Raw genomic sequence first — 20,914 nt, 5'->3', positions numbered from 1 at the left:
TGCTGAAGTTATCCTGGCTTTCAAGGTGGGACGAGTGATCCTCCCTCTTACCAGATGGGTTTGAATTACGCCTTTGCCCCAGGCAGTTCACAAAATAAATTGAGCAAAAGTGATTCTTCATATTAATAATATACAAATCTCCATTAGACCATTGTATAACCTTGTCCGGTAACATCTAAATCAACATGAATGTTTCCACAAGGCAACTTTCTAATCACATTTTATTAACTATTACAAATACAAATACAGTTAGGATATAGGCTTTAGGTTTACAACTTGCAACAATACAAAAATGTTGTTCATTCTTCTCAATTCTTAGTTGGTTAGGCCTTATGTTAAAAAATTCCCATGATAAATATCGAAAACATCGCTACAGTCTTGTTCTCAAATAATTTAAGCCTCATTCGGATAGAAATAATACAAACATTTTAAGCGACACCTAAACAAAACATAGCCTTATATTTAGCCTACATTCTACTCATAGATTTATAAAACAAATCCAATCTAAATCTCACCAGTCCAACATTAAATAGATTTTTAAAGACATTTTGATTTTTAAACACCATGATATTAATATTTCACAAAATATTCTATATGCTTAACAATTATAGCCTATTGGCGCACAGAATAGTAAGTAGGCGAGTTAAATTATAAAACAAGCATGATTTTATCTCGGTCGTCTCTGCTCCATTCCATTTGGCAAAAATCCCGCAATGATAGGCACTGGCCATATGAGGGCAGCAACGCTCCATATTATTATGACTAGAGTCATAAAGCAGGCAACAAGAGTAGATTCGATGGGTTTTCGATTCAGTCTCCAACTTCTGTCCCCCTTCAGCTCATCCAGGGCGAAGTCAAGGCAACAAAAATGTATCGGGTCTCCTATCTGTTGCCCGTCCGATCTGCCTCTCCCAAATCGCCGGTATCTTGAAAGGCCACATCCAACACATAGCCTAAATTCTTGCTGCCCGCCAGTGACACCAAGATGTTCAATAAAAACTGGCGAGATAGCTCGATTAAAAGCAGCGGAAAAAAACGCCTTGCCATGGTTGTTGGTCGTATAGATCAGTACATCACACTGAAAGCCGAGGTTACTATCCCAACGTGCGACCAGTTTGGTTGGGAGCCTCTCCACGCTCACATTGCATTGAGAAGAGGCTTCCGTCGCATCTACAGATCTTTTCGAGTAACCCACATCAACCTCCAAGTTTGCCAGGAATCTGTTCGTGGAGTTGATAGGGGGAAGCAGGAGATCCTCGTCGCTCCAACTGTGGGAGCACTGGACGAGTCCAGCAACTGCGGTCAAAGCCAGCAACAAAGTCGTGGAGGTACTCAGCATGACACAAAGCGTAGTTTCTCCGATTGCATGGCTGTCCACGTAGGATTCAAAGACATTATTTTTTAGTCTAGGGACAGTTTATAAAATAGCCTAATGCGAACCAATACCGATCAATACCGATTTTTAAAAACAAATTCTGGAATTTGGTATCCGTGCAAAACTGGAAACGCCTACAGTGTTAGTCACATTTAAATCTTCCTCTTGTTGCTCTGTTCTCCACTGTGAATGTTTTCTCCAGCGGCGTTGCACTTTCTATAAAATCTGGGTCTTGCGCAAATCAGAGCCTGCTGTCTCTCGCCGGGCTGGAGAGAGAATGAGGTAAAGGAGCGCTCATCAGCGTGCCACCTGCACACAGCACGTCTTACTTATATTTACCACTTCTCTCCTATTCAATATAGCATGAATAACTCTTTTTATGTCCACGAAGTCATTGCAAATCCTATTCAAAAATTAGGATTGGTTGATATGACGACTTTCCCCATACCAGATGAGAGGATTTCAAAGATTTATTTCATAGACAGTACGAGTTTGAATCTAATATCTCGAAAGCTATCAGTCGAAAAGGCTATAATGAAGTATACACGCGTTTTTAAACGCTGAGTAGATCATAATCTAAATCAAGTTGCGTATTATAGATTGCAAACGTAAACTACCGTGCATAGTAAACCCAATGTTTAATTGGACGTATGAATATAAGACTTCCGAAACCAATTAGAATAGCATGGAATCTTGTCTTGCTTCAAAAGCTCAAAGTGTTAAAATGAGCTAACCAGAGTTTTTAATGCAGTCGAGGAAGAATGAAAGAAGGGTTGTAACAAACATCGTGTTATGAGAAATGTGGTCTTTGAGTCACAAGATAAATCTTCCCTATGTTCGAGTTTGTTCTAGCTAATTCCATCTAAAATAACAAAGAACTGGTTCTGAGAGATGATGAGAAGATGCCTAGAAGGGTGTAGAAAGGACAGCATGTTTAGCGGGTTATCGTTGTCATGCGTGTGGTCAACAGACAGTTGGTTCTTCTAGTTTGCTGGCTGTACGTTTATGAGGGTCGTGTGCTTTGGGTCACAAACTGAATCTTTATAACAAATTTGCTGTTTCTGTCGTAACACTTCATCGGCTTTCTGTATGCAAGGATTTCTATGGTACAATATGCATAAGATAAATGAGCACAAAGAGATAGCATGAAACGCAGTCTTGTTGTAGTTCAAAAATTCAACAAGTAGTGAAATTAATGGGCTTCTGGATCAACAAGGAATGAAAGAAAAGACAGCAATGTTAGTTGATTAATTGCTATCTGTATGAGATGTGCTTTGTTTCAACAGTTCAACAGAGTCTTTCAGCTAAACTTGCTTACTTTAGCTTAAAGTACTATTAAATAAAGTCAATTTCTATAGAGGGCTAAAAGAAAAGAAAGAAAGGCTGGATAGATGAATAGATGAACAAGGTCATGCAGCCATGTGTTTGATCAACAGTCCATTCCTTCTATGTGATTTTGTGATTGTAGCAGGAACATTGGAGTCGAGAATGCAGTGTGTTTTACTGGCATGACCGATATGAAAGAAAGCATAGCAGGTGTAAAGCAGTTCTTTATTACATTTAACATGAAGCTTTATTTTGAATAGATAAAAACCAGAGACTTGGAGCATCATTTTTCTATCATCAAATGCCCTGTGAACATATTCTGACTGTGGGGTTTTAGTAAAAATAAGTACTTTTTAAAAATGTTTGTACATTTTTGGTCTTTTTAGGATAAAATATCTTTCTGGTTTAATTTAAATATTGTAGATTACTTTTGTGTCTGAGCCCTTGCAACAACAAAAAATATAAATATGAGCCGTTTCCCCTTTTTGTGTAATTAGTTATTTTAGTTTTAGATTTTGTATAACCTTTACCTTCAAATTACATTAAAATACTAAATATGTTTTATTTAGACTTGCCTTCATTAATGTGAAAAGAGAACTTGCAATAATGCTTTATATTATTGTTCTTATTTTGTATAATGCTAGAAAACAGTAAATGGATATGTATGGGCTCAATTATTCAGAGGCATTTTTGAGTGCTTTGATATGTACTGGGCAGAAAATCCCCTTAGGGATCTTGTCATTGAATACCCTTAAATGCATTGCATTATAAGGTCATTTGCAAACCAATTTACAGCAATTACAGTACCAATATAGCTGTGATATCTCTTCTAAGAAGCTATCACCCAAGAGCAATTTATTTTATTGGTCTGAGTGGCCTGTGTATAATGTAAGATGTTAAGAAGTTGTCTTCCACGAAGCCGAGCACTGTTGGCCCTTGCAAACACTTGCATATTATTTGCCTTTCAGGGAGCTCCAGATCTCATACTTGAGCCTTTTGTGCTACACTAGCTTCCAAATATCTTTCATCTTATGACAAGAGACAGTCCAAGTTTAACAAATATTACTTAAATCTGTTAAAACAACCTTCCTTTGAGTTGAGGGTGCTAAGCCTAAATCCTTGTATAGCACAGATCACTTCTTCAATGTTGTTTTTATCACAAAAGTGATCAAATGTTTTCTTATCTCTTTTGTCTCTTGGGATCATCTTGTCTCAGTAAATCTATAACATTTGTTTCTAATTTGTTTCTTTGTAACTAATATATATCATAGATACATTTAGAGAATATGATTTTGCTATACAAGATGTAATTAAATTAAAAGTTAAAATAGCTCACTTTAAACATTTCGGTGTATGTCTAATTTTAACAAATGTTTGTTTGTTCAGATAAAAAAAACAGCTCAAGTAAATTGGAGGAAAGCAATGCCAAATGGTTCTACGTTTTATGTTATCTGAGGAATATGCATAAAACCTGTACGAATTGTTTTTCTCAGTGCTGCTTAAATGGCTTAATTTCTGTCGGAGTCCTGCCTCCTATCGTTTGATGTTAGGGCCATCTGATGTGAAAGACACAGGTCACATTTGCTTCCCATTTACACCTGAAAGAACTCAACCCTCCTGGTTGTTTATCAAATTAGTATTCAGCATTCATTATCTTAGCTTTTTCTTTCCTGCCATCTTAACCCCTTCCCCAAAAACAGGCACATTGTCCAAGTTGTCACTGCTGGCTCTCAAATTGCCAAAGATGTTCCATACACTGTGGCACCCAACAGAAGAAAAATGTAAATGACTTTTTGTTCATTAATTATGCTATAAAAATGTAAATTGGTCCAGTGCCAAAAATGCTAATGGAACAGAGATAAAAGCCTCTTGTGCCAAGAGTATATAAAAGATTCATTTTCCTAAATGTATTTCTTCAACCTCTAAGAAAAAAAAAAAAAAAAGGCTTCTGGTTGGTTTCTGCTGACTTTTGGTGTATCTCTCACTAGCTCTCACTCATTTGTTTTCAGCTAGCAACGCTTTACTTAATTGGATACTGGATTAACTTTGCCTTATATGCCTACAGCTCTAGCTGCTTTGTAGATCAGGCTCTGGATGTCCATTGATTTACCTCCAGCATCTTTCACAACACTGAAGGCAAATTGCATGGTTGCTCCATTACCACAGACACAGTGTTATCACCTTCACCCTTTCCAGGCTGACCACTGGGTAATGAATGTTTAAAAATTGAAAAAAAAAAAAATTTAAAAGGTCTTTAATCTTTTAATTTTTATTTAAAGGCTTTCTGGGGATTCTAGAAAATGTTTGCATCTATATGGACTGCTGTGCTGTAGAAAAAAAATTTTTTCATTACTTCAGTAAAGATGATAGACTTGAGACAGACAGACTCAACTGGGACCCAGCCTCTGGGGCACTGTGCCAGCTCACCCACTCTTCCCACGCTGTCTTGGAAGCCGCCAAAAGATCAGAACACTAATTAGTGACATTAATTAACAAGGAGGTCCTGTTGATGCAAGCAGCAGGAAAGGTAGGGACAAGAGGAAAGCAGAAAGAATGTGGGGCACTGGAGAATCATTGATCTCTCACAGGAGTCACACAGAACTGTCAGCTGGATGACTCATCACACTACAGTGACAGGCAACATGAAAAACACTGATCAGAGAGTGACTACGCCAGACAGTGTCCTGTTGGCACACTCTAGAGAAAAAGAGTGAAAGGAGTAAAGGAGCTGGGGGCTTGTCTGTTCTGCAACACTTGCCCATCAGTCTCTGATGAAGTTTTGCTGATCTATTTAATCTAATCAGCCTTGTTAGATGCAAATAAGCCTTCCTTTGGATATGGCTTTTGCTTATGTGGTAGCACAGTGATATTTTTTGAATACTTAAGATAAACTTTTTTTGCTTTTTGGTGATGTCTTCTATTACAGTTTGAATCAATCGAGAGCAAAGCACTAATTTGTAGTAATTCAAGAACTTTGAATAACAAGTACCTTGCATGAATTAAGATACAAATTCTCAGTAACAACTTACTTCCTTGCCCAGAACCAAAGTCTAAACAATGTATTTTTGTTTCTCACAGTACAGAAAAACTATTAACATAAACATTAGTCTGGCATTATTGTTGTTGAACAAGTATTCACAATGCCTTTGTACCTTTAAGCCTCACACAATAAGAAAAACACAGGTCCATATTTGAGATAGTGTTAGAAAATTTCCAGCCCTTCTTTAGCGCCTGTCTATAGTGGGTAGGGAAACTTACCCAACGTAATCTTTGTGATTAGACATCCAAATCTCACTCTACTGTACTTTTGTCTTCCGTTAGATCATTTACAACACATCTGCTACTGAAAGCTAACCAGCCTCCATAAATAGGGCAAAGGGTGATTTTCACAGTCAGCTGTCTACATATAGTATTAAGGAGGAGTATCTTATGTGTTGTGGTGACCCAATGCAGTTCTAGAAAGCATTCCTTAGCAATGTTCCTCAGAGAATAGTCACTCAAAATTAAGAGACAAAGATATGGATGATCAAGAGATTCCATCTTGCTGCTCATCAAGAAGCCATAATTACAGAGGAAATCAATAATCACCTAAATTATGTGAGCTTAAAGAGGAAGTATCATCATGAAAACTGTCATAGGGGAATGCTATTAATGTAAATAAAATTTTACAACACATTACGTCATCTAAGATAAAGCATAAAGAGAGTTCTAAGCAACCTCATCGGTGTCTACAATATATGTCGTAAGAGGGAGAGATTCATGTCTTTTAGGGAAAACCAGTATCTGGTTATTGTTAGCAGACATAAAAAGGTCTTTCTTAAGTCTGACAATATCCCTGCAGCACAGCACAAGGTCTGTGATGTCTATTCTTTTCTCATTTGGCACCAGATTTGTCTTTTTCTTTTCCTTTGACTTGCTCCATTTGCACGTGTCAAACTGAGCCAGGTAGTAGAAAGGATTGGCCTGCCTGTGAAATGTAGAGCAATCTTGGTTGAGATATTTGAAGTGGTAACTGACCCTGTGTTGCTTTTTGTGATTCATCTGAAAGGTATTTATCCTAAGGGCTATGTGTGACGTGAGCTAAAAGTCAATAGATGTTTTTAGTTTGATGTTTTATTCTTGTCTTGCCAGTTTCTGATAAATATGGCAACATTAGAAACACTGCAATGGACTGGCGCCCTGTCTGGGGTTGGTTTCCGCCTTGCTCCCTGTGGTGGACTGGTGCTCTGTCCAGGGTTGGTTCCCATCTTGCTGCCAGGATACACTATGGCCTCTAGTGAGCCTGAATTGGATTAAATGTTTAGAAGATGAACGAACGAATGACAGTCAGAAGCAAATACCTGACACTAAATTCAGGTAAATACTGACCTGCACTGATGTGCTGATCAGCCATTTCTTGACTGAATGCACTATGCAAATTTTTCTATTTATACCAAAAATGGTAAAACTACACCAGGGAAGACAGAGACCAAAATGAGTTACTATTTTTTGAATGCACTTAGAGTAATCTATGATCATCAAATCATGTTCCAGAGTAATTTTAAAAACCACATTTTCCAATAATGAAGTAAAAAAATAACTTTAAAAAATGTAAAATTGTATCAAGGGCATTTTTATTACAATTTTCTGATTATACATGAGTCAATATAGCTCTCTACAATTTCCATTGCAACCAGTTAAGTGTGATCTTCTCTTATCTACCTGGATAACTAGTTTCACTAGTTGATGGAAGGATTTCAGCATGGTTGTTTTAGGAATATAACACCTAGACAGATTTCTGAGTTATGTGTATGATGTTTCAACCATAAAATATTTTCAGCAAAATAATAACTGTGCTAACTGTGCTTTTTAACAAAGCCAACAAATGAACAAAAATGCACATTTCATGTAATTCACAATCACTATCATTGTAAATACATACAGACTCTAATAATGCTAGTGTCTGCTACTTCTTGAAATTCTGTAATAATTGGGGGGGGGGGGGGGTGTCATAGCTATAATTATGTCAGAGACCTAATTGCTTCTTCTATTTCCCCTTAGAGCGTTTATCTTGAGCCCTGATGTATGATCTGTGAGCTGTACCTCCAGTTCAGCAAGCTAAACTATTTTTTTTTTTCTTATTTAATTACATTATCTATTGGGAAATGGTTACAATTAAATGATGCTATCTTTTGATTCACACTAAAACAGTAAAGTATCTCTGATCTTACCACAGGGTTGCACCTCCATAATCTATGCATCATGACTGCAAGGATCATCATATGCCAAAACTGAAAAGTTTTCTTGACCATAGCCTAAAAAACTGCTTTGGTGTTTTCAGAATACTTAGTTGAAATACAGTTTAAAAATAGCCTAATAAGAGTTTTACTTCTAAAGCATGTATTATAATGCCATGTGTTTGAGGATGCAAAATGTCCCTTGGATTTTGTTATGTGTTTGCTTGTCCCCACGAATCTAAATCCTTCACCGAAAACAATCTGGTGTTGGAGAGATAAAAGGGTTGCTAAGGTAACAGGCAGAAATGTCCAGCACTGGATTTTTATGCTTGGCAGATAGTCTAGTGCAATAAACAGAAATAAAACTGAAGCGAAGTTTATGCTGAATAACTTTCTGAGTGCTTAATCATGCATGCTTCTCTACAATAAACAATAAAGATAAGTGCCAGTGTAGTGAGAAATCCAAGTTATCCGTGTTCATAGTTACAAACATTATCATACACATAATCCGTAACCGTAACATATAACCAAGCACTTCACAGCACGCAAATAAATATTTGCTTGGGGAACAATTCCAGAATTCATGAAATTAATCTAAAGGTATGACTGCACAACCACAAATAACTGAACTGCAAAGTAAATATATGCTACTTTTACTAATTGTGATGATCTAATATACGTATTTAACTTTCTGTGAAAACCTGTTTTTTTTTTTTACTAAAAATGGTAATATAAATTATAGTCCCTCCAAAATTGGTATTTCAAAAAAGAAATCACCCGGCTACGAGAACAGAGAAAACGTCCTACTCTGATGGACATGTGAATTTGTCTCATAACAGGACTAATAAAGTTTTATTTGAACAATATGGCGACGTCCTGTTAGCGGTGTGAGTTCTGACAAATAACGTTATGCGAATGATGTACATCTCCAAAACCACCGAGAAAGATAGAAGTATGATATACGACTGCTTTAACGTTAATTACGTGATATAAGATATTTCCAGCACAGGCGAACAGGTTCGTTCTGCAGTTATTGTGAGTAAGATGGCTTTGTTAGCTAGCTAAAGTGAGAGGTGTATAAGATACTTAGCTAAACAGCCAGCTATCTACCTTATTTCATATTAAGAGGCTGTTTTATGGTGGGACATAGTTGAGGTTTGATGCAAGTAAAAAAAAACTAGTAAAGAGACTGTAGAATTCCGTATGTATGTATGAGACACGAATCACTGCACAGCTACTTGGCTAGCTATCTCGGCTGTATACTGACGGTGTTATGGTCGCTTAAGTTGTAGTCTAGCAATCCTTGACGTGCCCTCGAAAATGGCTAACCTAGGATAGTTAACAGCTAACGTAAACTGTCACACCGTCTTGTAGTGAAATATGAAAAATAATTTATATATATATATATATATATATATATATATATATATATATATATATATATATATAAACGTAAACTATCACATACCAAGTCATGTTGTGTAATATCTTAGAAGTATGCGAGCTAGATAGCGCATTCAAATGAAGTTACTGTTAATGTCGCTGATTTTGTGTGTCGTGGTAGAACACTGCCATGTTCTCATTGGCACTAATCGGTTTAGAAAAATCCTCATACACTTTATAACCATTTTAAAGACCTGTAACCATAGCAACTCTCTCTGTCTCTCTCTCTCTTCCTTGTTCTCTTTCACACACTCACACACCCTTTTCTCCCTTGTCTGTCTCCCATCCTTTTCCAATGCTGCACAAACCAGCGACCTTGAATGTACTGAGCTAAGATAGACAGCAGGGACTCATAAAGCACGTAGGCGTCCTTTGGACAATTGCGAATTTATTATCTCTAGTATTTAATGCTGTTAAAATGCCTTATTTGACCAGTTGTCTATGTATTTTTTGGCCTAAACATGTAACCCTGGCTCCAGAACTGCACTGTAGGAAAGTGCATTCATATGAATGCCATTTGGGACTAAGTATTACTACTATGCACATGGGTACAGTTCATCGTTATTCATCACTGAAATTAAGTTCCCTTTCCCTTTTAATTGTTATATATGAAAAACTATTTTAATTGTTTTTGTTTTTTTCTGTATCTAGTTTCCAAGGTGATTGCTGAATAATCACCATACAGCATCTCATGTTGCCATAGGGACACACTGATGGGCCTGGGTTTGGTGGTTGTTGGTTTAATCATTTGACATTTTTTGTAAATCTAGATTAATTACAGTATATGAGCCAAGTCTTCATGTGTTTTTGATGACTAAAATGATGGTTTTGGAACAGTATTGATATCAGGGTGATGTTGCAAGCTTTTGATGTTATCTGCTAATGCTTTGACTATTAAAATGAATCAACTGCAAGGGATGGATCAAAATAATTGCTTATGCCAACAACACATGCACTGATATGTTGGTCGAGGAGGCCTGTGAGTGTTTTATGTAGTGCCTTTTATATCCTTTAACACTTAATTAAGCAACAATAATTACCAAGACTTATTTATATTATGGTGCTGTTACTACAAATGTAGACTGACAGAAAATAAAATCCAGGCAACATATGAATCACTACAAATCTAATAATAGTGTAAATAAATAATTGGATTTTGTGTGTGCCGTAAGATATATGATATACGTTCATTGTCATCTTTAATAGAAAGTCTGACCTTGTATGCTCATTCACCGGGATGGAACTCTTTACAGGAGTATCTTCAACAACTACCTGCTGTATAGCTAGTAAGCTTTTCTCCCCTGTTTGTCATAATTGATTTTGGTTTGCTTGTCTCCAGGGTGACTGATACAGATGGCTATATGCAGGCTGGTTGTGGGCTCTCTGAGCCTGGTGAGGCAGGGGGAGTGCCTTGGTGCTCTGCTCACTCCCGCCACCCTGCCTCTGAGGCCTGCTGTTCGGAGTGTGTTCAACGAGACTGGGACATGGGAACGAGATTACCGGGCGGAGACCAGGCGCAGGGTGGAACAGTGGTGGCATTCGCGCATCCAGCAATATTGGCACAAGGGACTGGAAGATCAGGTGAGTCAGCTCATTGTTTCTGTGCATGTGTGTGATTATCTTGTTTTTAGAAGAACTGATTCAGAATTAAATCAGACAGAATCAATGATCTGTATGAATTCACAGATAATAAATAATTTATTTTTCTTTCAGACAGATGGAATCAAAGTAGTAATGAGTGTATTAGTAGTTGCAAATTCCGGTGACAAAAATCCCATTGTTGTTTGGGCTCTGACACAAATTAGTGAATAATAACGCTGCATAATGTTTGCCTACACAAGCACATTGTCCCTGTGTTTGCACAATTACACAGGCTGAAGGAACAGAGATTCCCAGGAGTATTGTGTAACATCAGTGCTAAATTATTGCCACTGTATGAAGATGTGTTTGATACTATGGAAACCTATTATAACCAAGTAAAAAGCCCTATGAGAGGGTCTCACTGATGCTTAGAATTACTTAGAATTACTTTTTTTTTCCTCATGCGGTGATTTCATGCTTTATTTAGTGCTTGGCACTATGTAATCTGATCTCACAGAGATTTTTCTTATTGTTGTGAAAACACTGTACTGGTAGCCTTTTGCTGTTAGTCTTTTAGGTGTCAGACGCATATATGCATATAAGAGATCTGAGGGCTGCTGAATGTGTATGTAGAATATATAATAAACAGATCTGTCCACAGAAACCAAAAGTAGCACACTGTCAAAGCACCTTAGAGACATGCAGTGAATAGCTTAAGAATAGCCTATGTTCTAATCATGTGCCTTTGCTTGGAGTCATTTAATATCAGTGTATTTAACAATTTGCCAGTCATTTCACACTTAGAATGTGTTATTTAATGTTTTCCACAAATATGAAGTCTTTATTGTTTTTGTTTTTCCTCATTAAACAGACTGTTTATTATACACCAATAACATTTTTATTACTTCTGTCTTCTTTTAAAGAGGAGTCTCATCTTCAGCCACTGACTGTGAAGCAAATCGATTTTCTGTGGTGTCAGACTGTAATTAACGCTTAGGGCTGCTCCCCTTGTTTCTAAAAATAATCTGACCCTTTAAACCATGCTGAGATCATTGTTTCTGCTCTGACATGCATGGATGAGTATCTGATCTGCCAGAGTCTTCACATGCCCCCCCATCCCCCCCCCCCCCCAATTTGGGTCAGGTAGTGGGTTGTGTCTGTCTTGCTGGGGTGAACTAGGAAAGGGGAATTCAGTATTTCCTATTTACTGCATGCAATATTAATACCCAGGAATGCAGTCCTTATCCCTTACATTCTCCGTGAACATTCTTGATGGGTTAAGTTCTTCATTCAGTCTTTCCCACCACATAAAGCATATTTGGTGGAAGTTTGGGCTGCCTTCCAGCCAGGCTGCAGCCACTTCGGCAGCGTGTGAATAATTCAGCCCTCTCATGACTCCAGCAGATTAATGCTCGCCACACAGGCGCCCTGCGTCCGGCCCTTATCAAACATTAAAAGTCAGAACTGGATGCGCCCGCACATGTGGGTGTGTGTGTGTGTGTGTGAGTGGGTGTGGGTGAGTGTGTATGTAGGAGTGTGACTGAGGCTTTACCGATTACGATTTACCGATTTACCATTGGTGACGGCTTTACCGATTGCCATCTCAGCGGTAAGCTTTACAGAGCCAGAAATACGCTCTTGACTGTGTGACTTCACTGAAGAGCAAGCTGTCCTGACTGCAGAAGTCTTTGTGGTGGGAAGTGGCCTCCATTAAAGGTCTTATGCATTAAATTATAATTTTATCACCACCATGTGAAGTAACACTGGTGTTATGATACCATATTTAAAATATTACTTTTCACAATAAGGGCATAGATTATTTTATTAGACTTGAAACAGCAATGCTCTCTAAACATCCTGAAGACACTGTGCTGAGGTTTTCTGTTTTCCTCTAGAAATAAATAATTTTGACGATGTCATTTACGGGATTTATTGACCTTAAACCAAACCGAGTGAACTGCTTCCAGTACAGAACACAAACTGAACATTTTATCATGGTAGGGGGACATGTTGCTTAAAACATTAATTTTATGAGGAAGAGCAAGACAAAAACAGTGAAACCGAAGGGACGTTTGTGAGAGGTTTGGCATTCATTGGTGGAAAGTCTCTCTGCTCTTGTCTGTCTTCATTTGAAAACTCTCTTAGCTTAGCTATGTGATTCTGTTTCACCATTTCTAATATGCAGCCAGTGCTCACAGTTTTTTATTTACCTTTTAGAAAGTAAGATCTAGGTCGATTTTCTTTTCAGGCAGTGTAGTCTGGTAACAATGTAAAAAAGTTTCCAGCAGCTTCACATGTTTGAGAACTAAGTTTGAAATAGCTTACCTAAGTGGGATGATACCTGAATGTATAATTAATAGGAATATAAAAGTCAATATGGCAAAGTTTTTAATTTTTTTCCCCCCATCTTTTTCTCTTGATCTTTAGAACTCCCAGATGGAGAAGTTTTATGTCCTCTCTATGTTTCCATACCCATCTGGTCATCTGCATATGGGCCATGTGAGAGTCTACACCATCAGTGACACTATCGCCCACTTTCAGCGCATGAGAGGTCGTAAGGTAGCTATGTTGGGGATTTCTCGTACTCTCATTCTCACACACGTACATGTACAGCCTCTTTTTTCCTCCTACTTGGCAGGCTTGGTCAAGGTCTCCGCAAGTCAGAGGCAACTAAACTGAGAGAAAAATTGTGAGGGCACATTTCTAATTACTCCTTTTGGTGGGAAGTCCTGTTGGGAGGATGTCCATGAAGGTCCATAGCCTTTTAAAATTATATTTACGTATCCCTGCAAGGTCCCCCTTTTCTCTCTCTATTTCTCTCCATCACCATCTTTAATTTCCTCAAACTTTCTACTTCCTTCCAATTCTTTTGTTCTTTTCCTCCCTTGCTAATAGTGCTTTTTTTCTCACTCCCTCTGGGTGCCCTTTGAATTATCCCATCATCCGACACCATCCTGTCCATGACGACTCCAGGGACAGACAGCAGCTTCTGGGTGGCACAAACACAGTGCTTACTGGAGGTCCGGGCTCACTAAGAGTGGTGACTGTGACACCGTGCCTGGGACTGAATTGCAACTGTCAGCATTCAGTCAGGTTTATTCATCATTCAATCAGGTTTCTTCATTGCAGGAGGCTGGAGCGAGGGAGAAAACAGAAGGGCTATGCCAAAATACAATCGTTAAAGCAGAAGCACGAGTGATTTTTGTCTCAAATCCGTGTCCCGCTTTCTGCCAATGGTTCGTGACTCTGGCAGATAAATGGAAATACATCCAGGACATGTTGCTATATTGGCAAGCAGGTGGTGGTGTCCATGTCTGTCAGGTCACAAGATCTCATATCGCTGTTCCCATGTGTGAACAAGTGTGATGTGATCACAAGCTTCTGAACTAAAGCTTACGGGCAGCATTGTTTACCAGTACATGGTATCCTCCCCAAACTGAGCCCCACTGACAGTAAAGATTGTGACTACTACACATCCCTGGAGCATCTGGTCCTCACAGAGATCTTGCGACCTCTCTTGAGAACTCATTGATCACTCCAGTCAAGAATGCAAGAAACCTTGGTATAACTGTAGATGACTAGCTGTCATTCCCAAATCATGTCACAGACTCGGTCATGCAGGTTTGTTTTCTTTAACATTTGGAGAATTTGGCCATTTCTCTTCAGGGAACCCACCCTTGTGCTTGTTCAGTCTCTTATCATCTCTGGGCTTGACTACTGTAAAACACTACTGGTGGGTTTCTTATACATGCCATCAGGCCCTTGCGCCTGATTCAGAATGTTGCAGCATAAGTGTTCTTCAAAAAAAAGTTTAGTTAAACATAATTAGGCACTTGTAAAGAATTTTTTGTTTGCCCTGTTACATTTACTCATTTAGTAATTGCTCTTGAATTGTGTTGTATTTACAAAAATGCATTGTAGCTCTTATTCTAGGTGTCAGCACTTACACTTACATGTTCTTTCTGTCTCACTCAAGGGCATTTTTCAACTCTTAACCTATTTGTGGTAGCTAAGCATACTTTGAGTAGACAACTAAAGCACTTTTGTAAGTCACTCTGGATCAGAGCATCTGTTAAATCCAAAAAGTATAAATGTAAATTATCCATTGTAGGATGTTTACAATAGCAAAGAAGAGATTTGTAGCTGTCACACCTTCACTCCATCACACACACTCACATTGTTCCAGCAGTACATGCAAGGCTTTAGCTGAGACACTTTTTTCATTTTAATCCAAATTTATATCAAGACTCCTCAACCACAGACTTATCATCCCCCTCAGTTGCCTTGCTTTTGTGCTGCAATATCTTTAGAAGTAGATTTTCTGGGTTTTTAGGCTAAAACATTGCTAAATGTGCATTTGGATATTTTTACATGTCTGTGTGACCATTTTAATTATGGTCATATCTATATCACTAACTGGCTTTATTATAATATTAACATACATACAATAAAAATTAGTTCCTACGGTAGTCAACCACCAGTTTTCATTAAATGTATTCTGTCTTGAACTTGATGCTATTGACAATCTGTAGACACTCTATTCTAACACAAGGCACGCATGGTCCCCAGGTGTAAAAGACAGGAGTCCTTAAAGCTTGTGCTAAAGAGTGATCTAGAAGTGAGTGGTAAAGATTTCCACTGGGAGGCTACCTGGCTACCTTACTCATTCCAGTTCTGCCTCCAAAGGACTTGTACTTCTGTTTTCTTTCCTTTCCTTTTAGATGGTGGTGTGTTTTGTTGGAGTGGGAGTGAAACCTGACAAAAAATACACAGAGTCGATACACTGTTATACCTGTGACAACAGCTGGCTCCCACCTCCTGATGTAGTACTCAGTCTTTCTCTGAATCACTAGCCTTTTCTCTGTAAGTACCCAACAAAGCTGACAGAGAAGGGAAAGACTGCACATGATCCAACGCACACTACCACATGTGCTATTGGCGAGACTTGGGATGTGTGGCCGCATCTCATCTTAATGATGATATAAGTAACTAAGTAACAGAGTGACTGCAGAAGTGTACTGAACCTATGGGAAAGTGCCACCAGAATGAGTCTTATTGCCATGCCTTGCAGCTGCAATGCAGCGACAACCCACCATATCCCCGACGCACCCAGTGTCAGTTCAACAGCACCGAGGAGTGAACACTGAGACAGGTGAATCTGGTTCCACGTTACATCTGATCAAGCAAGCATTTGGCTTGCAAGAAACGAGACTGTCAAGGCCTGGAACTGGGGGTATCACAGATCATCTGCTAACATCAGTCCATTACATCCTTGATGTTTGGCATGCAAGTTCCTTTGGGGACTTTTTCCCTATTCCACTTATGCTCAGCTAAAATGGATGATTGCAAGTAGTGCTGATTTTTTATAATCTTAAAACATGGTCCAAAATAAGTAGAAATAATGATGGCATTCTGCTTTTTAATCCAGACTCCTGGATCATACTGCAAAAGCAACAACGAACAATTCAAACCCCCCCCCCCCCCCTCATATTTTTATTGCTCATCTCTTTTGTGCCTCTTTTTGGTGCGGAGGAGCTTGTGAACACAGTGTGTCTGACGCTGCGCTGGCTGTTGCGTGACTGCATGTTTGTCCTGTGTCATTCATTTGATTATACTAACAGGTGCCATCAGCAACATAGGAGAGCGCGGTGATCTCCCCTCTAGTCCACGGAATAATCCCACATCAGGGTTCTGGGGTTTTTTTTTTTTACATTTTTACTTGTTTGCCCATAGTTCATATTTCCTGCGCTGTATAGTTTTAGCACCCTCTTGGCTTAATAGCATTCAGTACTTTGCTTAACAAATGAGGTGCCGCCAGTTACCAAGGATACCGATTCTCTTCTGCTACAGCATGAGTGCTTAAACCTTTCAGAGTCACTGTCTCCACTTCTCTCTCGCCCTCTCCTTCTTTCCTCTCACCACGTCGCCTTTTCTCTCTGGCTCACTGCTTCTCCGTCTTCTCACCTTTCTCAAGCGTTCTGCTTTTCCGTCCTCAGTTTTCTCCTCCTCCTCTCTCTTGCCCTTCCCTTTTCTCCTGCCCCCCCCCGTCTCATGGACTAATAACAATAAAAATAGAACTCTTCACTCACATTGTCCATGTTTTATTGTAGCTAGAACAGGGAAAGATGGGCTAATTTTATCTAATGGACAGAGTGAGAAAGACGAGAGGGAGAGAGGAGATAAAGCAGGAGGGATAAATAAATGTGGTGTGGATACCAAGGACATGTTCTCTAACCTCTCTGATTGCGGCAGTGATCGGGGCCTAATAATGTGACGAGTGTAAAACTTAATTTCTTCTAGAAGGTCTGTTCTGCATTATCAGTGTCCATTAAACACAGCCTGTCAAACTTCCCTACCCTGCACACATTCTGATTCTTGACCGCCAAATTTTTCTAAGGTCTTCATTTCTTTGCACAGAGAGTTGCTTCTCTGATAGCCCACAGCAAGGTATAAAGGTTTACATGTCGCAGATATATCACAGCCATCTAAAATCTGGTTCTTTCACCTAAATTCTGACCTGTAGTACCACTCAAGGTATGGTAAGACTGCTTTTGGGTCAGAATGGGCCTCTGGGGGTTTGGGGTGTGAAGTTCAGGGAAGACTGAGCTTGGCTGTGTGTGCATGTGTTCTGCCTGCAGGTGCTGAACCCGATTGGCTGGGACGCTTTCGGCCTTCCGGCTGAGAACGCTGCCATCGAGCGGGGCCTGGACCCAGAGGACTGGACAAGGAGGTGGATGAGTGCGCTTGCTCTGTGCTCTCTCTAGTCTCAGGCCCTGCTGCTACTCTCACCTTGGTTGTTCCTCTCATTTTTAAAAAACTTCTGTGATGCTATGACTTTGCATCATCAATATTTTTTTTCAGTGTGAATGTGTGTGTGCTTAATAGTATATTATACCCATATATGCACTGAGAGGTCAAAGATAAGATGGCTCCCAGTCTTACTCCTGATTGCTAATCTATAATAATAAAAGGCTTCCCTATCCACTGACCTTCTCTGTCCCCCTAATCTCTTTTTGGCACAGTCTTTTAAACACACACACACTCACACACTCTTGGGCTTTCTCTCACAGATTTTGTCTCAGTCACTCCCCTCTCACACTCGTATGCTCTTTCTCCCCTCTGTCTCCCACATGCTCCCACATGTGCGTGTGCTGTGCTCACAGGCGAGATTTATGCACGCATTGTGAGTGCCAGGGTGTGAGTGCTCTGTGTACACGGGCAAACACTGATAATGGCATAGGCAGACACACACGAACATGCGCACGTGCACACACACACAGACACACACACACACACACACACACAAAATCACCGACCGTCAGGACCCACCCACACAAACACATCAATCCATCAGCACATCGCCAGCCCCGAACTTTACGTTGCCATCCCACTCAGTCTCTCGCAATATCTCTCTCTCCCTCACCCTCTCCATCTCTGCCCCTCCCCCCTCCCCTCTCTCTCCAGTAATATCCAGGCCATGCGGGAGCAGCTTGGCAGCCTGGGGCTGTGCTTTAATTGGGACAGGGTGAGTATGGAGAAACGGGCGCGGTGAGCCTTGCCGCCGTGCCATACTGCCCACCTGTGGAACGCCGCATCCTGTCTGAGTGAAGCCGGCAGCCTCGCCTCATTTTATCACTCCAAATATTGACTTCTAAGCTCTGAGTTAATGTTGCAGGCATTCTTTTGTGAAAGTGGCTGGTTGCCATGTCAACAGCCAGCTGGTATTCCCGGTAATAACAGAAGTCCCTTTCTTCCAGAGCTGACACGTCTCTGACACGCTCCTGTCCAGCTCATATATTCTCATGCTTGCATTGTGAACTGATTGCCCTGATTTCCATGTTATCAATTATGGACAGCCAGTGTTTTAATTTAAAAAAGTATATTTTTTATTTAGTAATCATGATTTCACATCTGTTGACAGGAAGTCACTACTTGTCTGCCTGACTATTACAAATGGACCCAGTACTTATTTGTCAAGCTTTATGAGGCTGGACTGGCCTATCAGAAAGAGGTAAGGGAGGTCCTTCTTGTGATGACTGTACTCAATGGTCAGTCTGTCTGCTTTTCTTTGTTGTTTTAAAAATTAGACTTGGTGTGCTAAGGATATTCTCATCTACATAGATGTTTTGACTGTTTTGCATATTTTACTATTTAAATCGTGGCTTTTAAAAACAAACCATACTCAATAGTGAGAGTTTTAGTAGAGAGGATGCTGTCTAGAGGGGCAGAGCTGTTGTGTACCTTGCAGGGAGCGAGAGGCAGACAGCGAAAGTGAGGTTGTTAGTGCGAATCTCTGTCCTCGGAGACATACCGTGTTATTTACCAACACTTACACCATGGATGAAGTGTTTGACACAGCCTACATAGCAGAACATAAGGGACTATCCAGCAAGTTATTCTTCTGCTATCCTTCCTGCCGATAGTAGAAGCTGAGGGGTGTGTGCACATGTGCATGTGGCTGGGTGGTTGGCGTGCTTGTATAGGCTATGTGTGCAGCTCGCTCTGTGTATGCACTGTGAAATGTGATTCACACCTTGAATCTGAGTCAGAAAATGTGCTCTCTTCTGGTTCCTTCCACCTAAAAGAAGCAGTAAGAAGCATTTTTTGGCTGCTTGACAGCATTCCCTTGATAGGCTGTGTTCCCAGCAACCTCTCTCTGAACACCAAGTCCACATACTGTAGCCCATCTTAGGTGGACTCTGATCACATATGGTTCCAAAGTCTAAAGGCTTTGTGTGTTGAGGTCACAGAGCTGACCTGCCACCAGGCCTCCCATTGAACACACACAATCAAAACTGATAGTTACCTGAGAGAGACCTAAAAGAAAAGTCACACTGCTGAGGGGATCCTCTTCTAGGAGCTGGCAGGATCCACAGCAAACCTGGAGAGTGTATTATAGCATGATCAAAACCTAAGGAGAGAACTGAGTTAATTAAAGGCTAGCTGATAAATGCATACACATATAATAATGATCTGTGGCCATGGTAGCAAGAACAAAATGTTATGTACATAACTGTGCTGTTTTGAATATTCTTTATTGTGACAATTGTATTACCACTGTTGGTACTTGCACCTAAGAATAGTATGCTCTGTACACATTAGGTGGGTGGGTGGGGGGGGGGGGGTGTTCTAGGAGACATTAGGCAGGGGGAGAGAGAGTTCTTCAGCTTAGCAGGAGCTGTACGGTGGAAGGTCTTTGCAGCTTTGCAGGCTCTAGACCAAGGTTTCTGTTAGCCTTACTTGTATTTTTATGACTACTTGAGATTGGTGAAGGATGTCAGTGGAAGTAATAGATTAATAGACTACCTATCATTCTTTTAAAACTCACTTGTGATTTGATGTGTGCCCTTTCACCTTTTTACTAATTATAAATAAACTCACTGGACCTTCTTTAGGAATCTCTTGCAACCTTCTTTGGGAAGACCTTCCCTTCATGCCTGCTTATATCCACACATCACCTTGTTTGTGGGTTTGTTTGTGTGTGTATGTTTTGGCACGTGTGTGCGCTCTTTAGGCACTGGTGAACTGGGACCCGGTAGACCAGACAGTCCTGGCAGATGAGCAGGTGGATGAGAATGGTTGCTCGTGGAGGTCTGGAGCTCATGTGGAGCAGAAGCTCCTCAGGCAGTGGTTCATCAAGACCACCAACTATGCTAAGGTGAGTCCCTGCATGCTGCTGCCACCACCTGAACATATGGCTTCCTGTGATTGGCTGGGACCATAAACACTTTGCTACTACACTGTAGTGTTTCCAGGGACCCTGCATTTTACCAACTTCCAGTCTAACCAGGTTCCGAAATGTATGTCAAATTGTGAAGCCCTTCAAATTATTTGAAGGGCCCCCCCTTTATTTTTTCTTGTCTAGAATTTTGTCATTTTACTGCTCCGCTACTAAGCTGAGGTAGAATTAATAAAGCTGTTGCAGAGTTTCTACATTTGGCACATACAGCCCAAGTGACAGGACACCTTGGGT

General features: G+C 40.0%; 2 protein-coding genes across 6 annotated transcripts in view; one reads left to right on the top strand and one right to left on the bottom strand.

Annotated features, from left to right (window-relative positions):
- Positions 1–221: 221 nt before the first annotated feature.
- On the bottom strand, positions 222–1,355 carry LOC113572486 (transmembrane protein 158). The gene has a single exon (XM_027002127.2). It carries the CDS (start codon positions 1,337–1,339, stop codon positions 668–670), a length of 672 nt encoding a protein of 223 aa, XP_026857928.1. The 5' UTR covers positions 1,340–1,355; the 3' UTR covers positions 222–667.
- lars2 (leucyl-tRNA synthetase 2, mitochondrial) overlaps positions 1,300–20,914 on the top strand; it is a 38,042-nt gene continuing 18,427 nt past the window's right edge. The window contains exons 1-8 of one of the 5 annotated variants that reach the window (XM_027002105.2): positions 1,300–1,328; positions 1,578–1,657; positions 10,700–10,941; positions 13,369–13,500; positions 17,580–17,671; positions 18,406–18,466; positions 18,863–18,952; positions 20,456–20,599. In XM_027002105.2, the coding sequence (XP_026857906.2) occupies positions 10,714–10,941; positions 13,369–13,500; positions 17,580–17,671; positions 18,406–18,466; positions 18,863–18,952; positions 20,456–20,599 (747 nt within the window). In that variant the 5' untranslated portion in view covers positions 1,300–1,328; positions 1,578–1,657; positions 10,700–10,713. Of the gene's footprint in view, positions 1,329–1,577; positions 1,658–8,773; positions 8,953–10,699; positions 10,942–13,368; positions 13,501–17,579; positions 17,672–18,405; positions 18,467–18,862; positions 18,953–20,455; positions 20,600–20,914 lie in introns of those variants that run through there. The other 4 variants (XM_027002114.2, XM_027002095.2, XM_027002076.2 and 1 more) reach the window with 4 other exon arrangements.

The sequence above is a fragment of the Electrophorus electricus genome, chromosome 10 (genome assembly GCF_013358815.1).
Source record: "Electrophorus electricus isolate fEleEle1 chromosome 10, fEleEle1.pri, whole genome shotgun sequence".
In the NCBI taxonomy this organism is placed as follows: Eukaryota; Metazoa; Chordata; class Actinopteri; order Gymnotiformes; family Gymnotidae; genus Electrophorus; species Electrophorus electricus.
This window is presented reverse-complemented; position numbering and strand designations above follow the sequence as displayed.

Bases quoted from the DNA above. Each gene is read 5' to 3' on its own strand.
- LOC113572486 (XM_027002127.2), bottom strand. From the start codon at position 1,339: ATGCTGAGTACCTCCACGACTTTGTTGCTGGCTTTGACCGCAGTTGCT.